This window comes from Rutilus rutilus (genome assembly GCF_951802725.1).
Source record: "Rutilus rutilus genome assembly, chromosome: 5".
Classification (NCBI taxonomy): Eukaryota; Metazoa; Chordata; class Actinopteri; order Cypriniformes; family Leuciscidae; genus Rutilus; species Rutilus rutilus.
Window position 1 is genome coordinate 31,096,758 of NC_140213.1, and position 7,778 is coordinate 31,104,535.

The 7,778-nt window shown below is 39.4% G+C and overlaps 1 protein-coding gene across 1 annotated transcript; it reads left to right on the forward strand.

Annotated features, from left to right (window-relative positions):
* The first annotated feature begins 18 nt into the window (after positions 1–18).
* Positions 19–7,458, forward strand: cog8 (component of oligomeric golgi complex 8). Its single transcript, XM_084408573.1, has 5 exons — positions 19–372; positions 1,184–1,391; positions 4,621–5,439; positions 5,976–6,144; positions 6,251–7,458. The coding sequence occupies exons 1-5, from the start codon at positions 44–46 to the stop codon at positions 6,649–6,651; spliced, it is 1,926 nt and encodes a 641-aa protein (XP_084264699.1). The 5' UTR covers positions 19–43; the 3' UTR covers positions 6,652–7,458.
* Positions 7,459–7,778: the final 320 nt, after the last annotated feature.

The following is a 7,778-nucleotide window of genomic DNA, read 5'->3' on the forward strand; positions in this document are numbered from 1 at the left end:
TAAAGTTTTTTTGTTGACTTTTGAATCAACAACACTTCCCATCATGGCTACCGTAGACGTGGAGGATGAGAGTATCCTGGTCTCGGTCTTTAAAGACAGCTTTTCTGAGAACTGGAGAGAGAATCCGGACTTCGCGGCGTATCTGTCGCAGTTGTGCTCGTGCGGTGTGGATGAGTTAACCCGGGAGCCGGAGCGTCTGTCTGAAGAGCGGGCTCAGATCCTGCAGCAGACCCGTGAGCTGGCCTTCACCAACTACAAGACGTTCATCAGGACCGCGGACTGCACACAGCACATCTACACTGACTTCAGCACTGTGGAGAACTGTCTCTCGAAACTCTTGCACAAACTGCCCAGCTTTACTGAGAGATGCAGGTCTGTACTTTACTCTCGCTGTCAGGATGATTGACAGACTGCCAGATTTGTTAGATATACTGATGTCTATCTATCTATCTGTCTGTCTGTCTGTCTATCTATCTGTCTGTCTGTCTATCTATCTGTCTATATATCTGTCTGTCTATCTATCTATCTATCTATCTATCTATCTATCTATCTATCTATCTATCTATCTATCTGTCTATCTATCTATCGATCTATCTGTCTGTCTATCTGTCTATCTATCTATCTATATATATCTCTCTCTCTCTATGAAATTCCATTGAATAGAAAGATCTGGTAACTGTGATAATTTGTATTTATTATTTAACAAACATACACATTTAAACCTAATATTTTAAATATAACAATGTACTACTACTTTTAAATAGTCACAAAACATGTCCATATTTGATCTATTTTCATATTAATGTACACTACTACCATTCAAAAGTTTTGGGGCCTGTAAGATTTTAATATTTTTTTATATGATTTTAATATCTTATGCTCACCAAGACAGCATTTGATAAAAAAATTGTGAAATATTATTTTTAAAATGTCACTTTTGATCAAATGAATGCATCGTTGCTGTATAAAAGCTATTTTGAACGGTAGTTTACTTGCACGTTAAGCTTTAAATAAATGTACATCAATAACTCGACGTTATCATTTGATGTTTATATTATTTCTAGATTAGTCCCATGAGAAAAAAAAAATGCAATACAACAGCAGGAGGCAAACGCATTAGAGTACACTATAAAACAGAAATGCTTGCTGTAACTGGTTTCTGTTTTCTCTTATTTATTTGCAGAGGTTTTATTAAGGAGGCTGAGGAGATCAGCATCAGCAGGCGTATGAACAGCCTGACACTGAATCGACACACTGAGATCTTGGAGATTCTGGAGATCCCTCAGCTGATGGACACCTGCGTTCGTAACGGATACTACGAGGAGGCGCTGGAGCTGGCCGCTTATGTGAAGAGACTGGAGAAAAAGCATTCATCGCTTCCTGTCATTCAGGTACATGTGATACTGTACTGCACCATTAACTGAAGACGTTTCTTCGATCTTCACTTTATTTTCTGGAAAATAAGTTGCACCTGACAATAAACAAACATTATGAACACTATCATGTATTTTAGTTCTGCTCATTCCACAACAAATCCTTTTAATTGAATGGTGTTCAGAACAGCATAGTATAAACCAACATAAATTATAGTTGAATTCATTATAAACAACATCTATTATTATTCTGTTGTGCTCACTTCGTCTCTCATTCTGCACAAATCTAAATGTGTGTGCTTTACACATGTTTTACGTGCTTGAAGTTAAAGTCAGAATGAAACGGAAGTTGCTAAAGTCTTTTATCTCTTATTGTGATGTACGGAAAGTATTCAGACCCCCTTAAATTTTTCACTCTTTGTTATATTGTAGCCATTTGCTAAAATCATTTAAGTTAATTTTTTTGTCCTCATTATTGTACAGCACCCCATATTGACAGAAAAACACAGAATTGTTGACATTTTTGCACATTTATTAAAAAAGAAAAACTGAAATATCACATGGTCCTAAGTATTCAGACCCTTTGCTGTGACACTCATATATTTAACTCAGGTGCTGTCCATTTCTTCTGATCATCCTTGAGATGGTTCTACACCTTCATTTGAGTCCAGCTGTGTTTGATTATACTGATTGGACTTGATTAGGAAAGCCACACACCTGTCTATATAAGACCTTACAGCTCACAGTGCATGTCAGAGCAAATGAGAATCATGAGGTCAAAGGAACTGCCTGAAGAGCTCAGAGACAGAATTGTGGCAAGGCACAGATCTGGCCAAGGTTACAAAAAAAATTCTGCTGCACTTAAGGTTCCTAAGAGCACAGTGTCCTCCATAATCCTTAAATGGAAGACGTTTGGGACGACCAGAACCCTTCCTAGAGCTGGCCGTCCGGCCAAACTGAGCTATCGGGGGAGAAGAGCCTTGGTGAGAGAGGTAAAGAAGAACCCAAAGATCACTGTGGCTGAGCTCCAGAGATGCAGTCGGGAGATGGGAGAAAGTTGTAGTAAGTCAACCATCACTGCAGCCATCCACCAGTCGGGGCTTTATGGCAGAGTGGCCCGACGGAAGCCTCTCCTCAGTGCAAGACACATGAAAGCACACCTGAAGGACTCCAAGATGGTGATAAATAAGATTCTCTGGTCTGATGAGACCAAGATAGAACTTTTTGGTTCTAAGCGGTATGTGTGGAGAAAACCAGGCACCGCTCATCACCTGTCCAAATCCAGGTGTGAAAAACTTGTTGCATCTTTCCCAAAAAGACTCATGGCTGTATTAGATCAAAAGGGTGCTTCTACTAAATACTGAGCAAAGGGTCTGAATACTTAGGACCATGTGATATTTCAGTTTTTCTTTTTTAATAAATGTGCAAAAATGTCAACAATTCTGTGTTTTTCTGTCAATATGGGGTGCTGTGTGTACAATGAGGAAAAAAAAAGAATTTAAATGATTTTAGCAAATGGCTGCAATATAACAAAGAGTGAAAAATTTAAGGGGGTCTGAATACTTTCCGTACCTACTGTATATCTGAGTGAAATGTAGGGCAGATTTTGTTTATTGGGAATTCATTGGCTCGTTAGATGGATGTGGTTTGCTATTGGTCGATCTCATGTGAGTGACAGGTTGTCCCGCCTTTGTGCCAGTAAACACGTCATCAGAGAAGAGATGTCACTGCAAGAGGGAGGGGAGGTTATTTTGATTAAAGATTAAGATGCATATGAATAAAAAAAACTGATAATGATGTACACGGGTCAATTATTCATCATAAATAACGCAATATTCCATTAAAAATAAGAATTATCCATTTTGATTTAAAGGTGCACTGTGTAAAATTTAGGAGGATCTGTTGACAGAAATGCAATATCATATACATAACTTTGTTTTCAGTGGTGTATAAAGACCTACTTAATGAACCGTTATGTTTTTATTACCTTAGAATGAGCCATTTCTATCTACATACACCGCGGGTCTTTTACATTGATATGCGCCGACATGTTTCTACAGTAGCCCTAAACGAACAAATGCGTTTTGTCACTGTTGTTCTTCGTGCAAAGAAGCTAGCTAAAATCAGCGAATAAAACTGACACATTGATGAACAAGTAACAATAATATTCGCAATAACATATTGTTTTACTGAATAATTAAGTAAACTTAATTTCTTCATTTATCTTTGTAAAGAAACCTCATTGCTTAACTGGCTACTTTCTGCTTTCTCAGACGACGACATCTTTTCCTGACGGCCACCATAACTTCTGTTGGTTGCAATTCGTCCCCCACCACTAGATGCCGCTAAAAATTACACAGTGCACCTTTAAAGGAACACGCCAACTTTTTGGGACTTTAGCTTATTCACCTTATCCCCCAGAGTTAGATAAGTCCATACATACCTTTTTCATCTCCGTGCGTGCTGTAACTCTGTCTGACGCACCCACCGCTAGCCTAGCTTAGCACAAAGACTGGAGGTAAATGGCTCCAGCTAGCATACTGCTCCCAATAAGTGACAAAATAACGCCAACATTTTCCTATTTACATGTTGTGATTTGTATAGTCACAGCGTGGAAAAATAACAAAGTCACATGAGACAGCCATCTTCTAACCGTATACATACTGGGAACTATATTCTCAGAAGGCGATCACTCCGCAGAAGTAGCAGTGCTTCGCCTTCTGAGAATATAGTTCCCAGTATGTATACGGTTAGAAGATGACTGTGACTCATGTGTTATTCGTACACGCTGTGACTATACAAATCACAACATGTAAATAGGAAAATTATTTTGTCACTTATTGGGAGCAGTATGCTAGCTGGAGCTGTTTACCTCCAGTCTTTGTGCTAAGCTAGGCTAGCGGTGGGTGCGTCAGAGTTACGGCACGCACGGAGATGAAAAAGGTATGTATGGACTTATCTAACTCTGGGGGATACGGTGAATAAGCTAAAGTCCCAAAAAGTCGGCGTGTTCCTTTAATGGTGACTTTAATTGCATTAGAAAAGTTGTTTTTGAATACAAGTCGCAGCAAGTTTCAGATGATAAAAAAGTGACTTAAATTCCTGAGAATACGGTATACTGTTGTGCTGTTATTTTTCTAAGCGTTTCTGTCTGTTTTGAAAGTACTAACACTTACGGTTTTCAGCTGGTGGACTGTAAAAACAACATAAATATTTATATTAAATAATATTCCTGTTTGTCTTTTAGGGAATTGTGCACGAGGTTCGATTGTCAGCTCAACTCATGCTGAACCAACTTCTTCAACAGCTGCGGAGCAATTCACAGCTCCCGGTTTGTCTGCGCGTGATCGGCTACTTGCGCAGAATGGACGTTTTTACCGAAGCCGAGCTGCGCGTCAAATTCCTGCAAGCCCGTGGGAGTTGGCTGCGATCCATTCTCACCGCAATCCCAGATGAAGACCCGTACTTCCACATTACAAAGACCATCGAAACCTGCCGCGTGCATCTCTTCGATATTATCACCCAGTATCGTGCCATCTTCTCCGACGAGGATCCGTTGCTGCCGCCCGGAGATCAAGCTTTGAATGAGAGCGCCATCTTTCACGGCTGGGTGGTGCAGCAGGCGGCCCAGTTTTTGGAGACCCTCGATCGGGACCTCCAGCGTGGGGTGGGAAGCCGCTTGGATTCTCTACTTGGCCAGTGCATGTACTTCGGCCTTTCATTTAGCCGGGTCGGGGCGGATTTCCGTGGCCAACTCGCTCCCATATTTCAGCAGGTTGCCATGGACACGTTCCGGAAAGCTATTCAGGAAGCGGCGGACAAGTTCCAAGAGGATATGAACTCCTACACGCTGATTTCTTACCCGTCGATACTTGGAAGCACCATTCCGCCAGCGGTCCCGAGCACCCAGCCGGGCACTCTTCAGCCCCCCATGGCCTTGCTGGATTTCCCACCTCTGGCCTGCTTCCTCAATAATGTCCTGACAGCCTTCAATGACCTAAGACTGTGCTGCCCTATTGGACTCGCACAGGAAGTTAGCAGATGCGTTGAGGAAGCCCTTATCAAGGTACACAGGGACATGTGGGATGTAAATTATTATACCACAAAATAAGCAATTTAAATATAGAAGTCTCTTCTGTTCACCAAGGCTGAATTTATTTGATCAAAAATACAGTGTAGATGGTAATCTGGTGAAATATCATCACAATTTAAAATGGCTTCTTTCTATTTGAAATTGATTCATTTTTATTTTAAGATGTAATTTATTCCTGTGATGGCAAAGCTGAATTTTCAGCATCATTACTCCAGTCTTCAGTGTCACATGATCCTTCAGAAATAATTATAATATGCTGATTTGCTCCTCAAGAAGTGTTTCTTATTATTATCAATGTTGAAAACAGTCGAACTGCTTAATTTTTTTGATTATTTTTCAGGATTCTTTGAAATATTTACTTGAAATATAAACATCTTTTGTTACTTTATGAATGTCTTTACTGTCAATTTTGATCAATTTAATTTAATAAGACATATTTGCTTTCTTGTACAACTATTCTCCTGTTTTGACGTAAATCCGATCTAACAGCGTTACTCGTTTCTTATCAGGTGACCAAGCTGATCCTGGTTTTCCATCGAGCCGAGGAATCTGCCTTCAGTAGCCGTGAACGGGAGTTATTCGTTCAGTTCTGCTGTGCATTTGCTGAGGACATGGTGCCTTTCTTAAACCGATGTCTTCAAGTTCTCTTTCCTCCAGCCCAGCTTTCACTCATTCTAGGTAAATATCCACGGGATAAAATCAAGCACCAGCCAACATTTTTCTCACATTACAAAAATATAAAACATGATGTTGACTTAACATGTATTTTGTATTTGTATTGTAGGCGTCCCTCCAACCCAGGTTTATAAGTATGGCAGTCTAGGCTGCATCAGTGTGAACACGGTTCTGGAGCCGCTGGAGTTTGTTCTGCCCCAGAAGGAGCCTGTGACCGCTGTCATGGATCTCTGCACTGATCTGAGCAGCCTGACCACAGCCGAATCCGATCCCTCGACTGCAGTCAAACCCGGAACAACTCTAGAAGAAAAGCCTGTCTTTTCAGAACAAGAAAAGCCTGTGTCAGCATCTGATCCTCGTCTTTCTCAAAAAGAGAACATTTCTGCTGAAGCGGTCACTACAGAGCAAAACGACCCGACCCCAGAGCCCGAACTGACCTTTGATGTGCAAGACTTACCAGATGATTCATCCACAACAGTTAGTAATGTTGAGGAGATGCTGTCGGAATAAAAAGCAACAATTGCTGTATATTGTGTGATGAGTGTTAGGCGTCCCAAAAAATTAAGCTTGGTTTTGATAGCAGATAACCGTCTGGACATACATACACCAGGGTGTGGTTTGCAATTTTATTGGCAACTTTATTTTGGTGAAGGTAATAATGTAATATATTATGTAATTAAATATAATATTTAAATTGAGGAAATATGTCTATTGAATCTCAAGTTTTTTTTACTTAACAGTGGTCCCAAAAAGTATTTTGACACTTAAGTCGCACTTAAAATGTCTGAATGTCATTGCATTGTAATAAATGCCTTTTGCTTTGATGGTTTTATTTGAAAAAAATGATAGCGCAAGCACTTTTGACATGAAATACCGTTCAAAATGAAGACGAAATGAATTGTGTAATTTTCTGTTTATTTGTGGTAAGTGGAACATTCTCTGCTTTCTGCCAAGACATGTTTGAATTTGATAATTTGAGACTTCACACACCCATGTGTGATTAGTTGACTAACATCATTGCAAAAAAAACATAATTATCTGTGAATAACTATATATATAGTATATCTGTGAATAACTATAATGTATATATATATAAATATATATATAAAAACTAGTTATCTGTGAAAGGCTTGTGCACTATTTGCCTACAGATGCAACATTAAGTTTAACTTAAGTGTTCAAAAACATTTTGGGTCTGATGTATGTGCTTGTAATTTACTCGGTTGACCTCTTTTGTATGTTTTTTGTTTACCGGGGTGTTTGGGGGGGAAAGGTTTATTAAAATAAAAAGATTCAGCCGTTTCTGATATTTGGATATTCATTAGAACAAAGCGAAGGTGTTTTGTTTTTTTTTTTACCCCACCAAATCCCAATGAAACAGCAGTTTACATTGAATTGCTGTTTGTCTTTGCAAAGAATTGGACTTTTGAACTGAAGTCCAAGAACTGAAGCAAGTTATTAATGGCCGGTTTCACAGACAAGGCTTAAGCCTAGTCCCAGACTTAAATGTATCTTTGAGCTGTTTTAACTGAAAGCAACTTGCATTGACATGCCTTAAAATATATCAGTCTCATTATATATTCATTATATCAAATATATTTTGTCTCAAGATGCACACCAGTAATGTTTATTTCTAA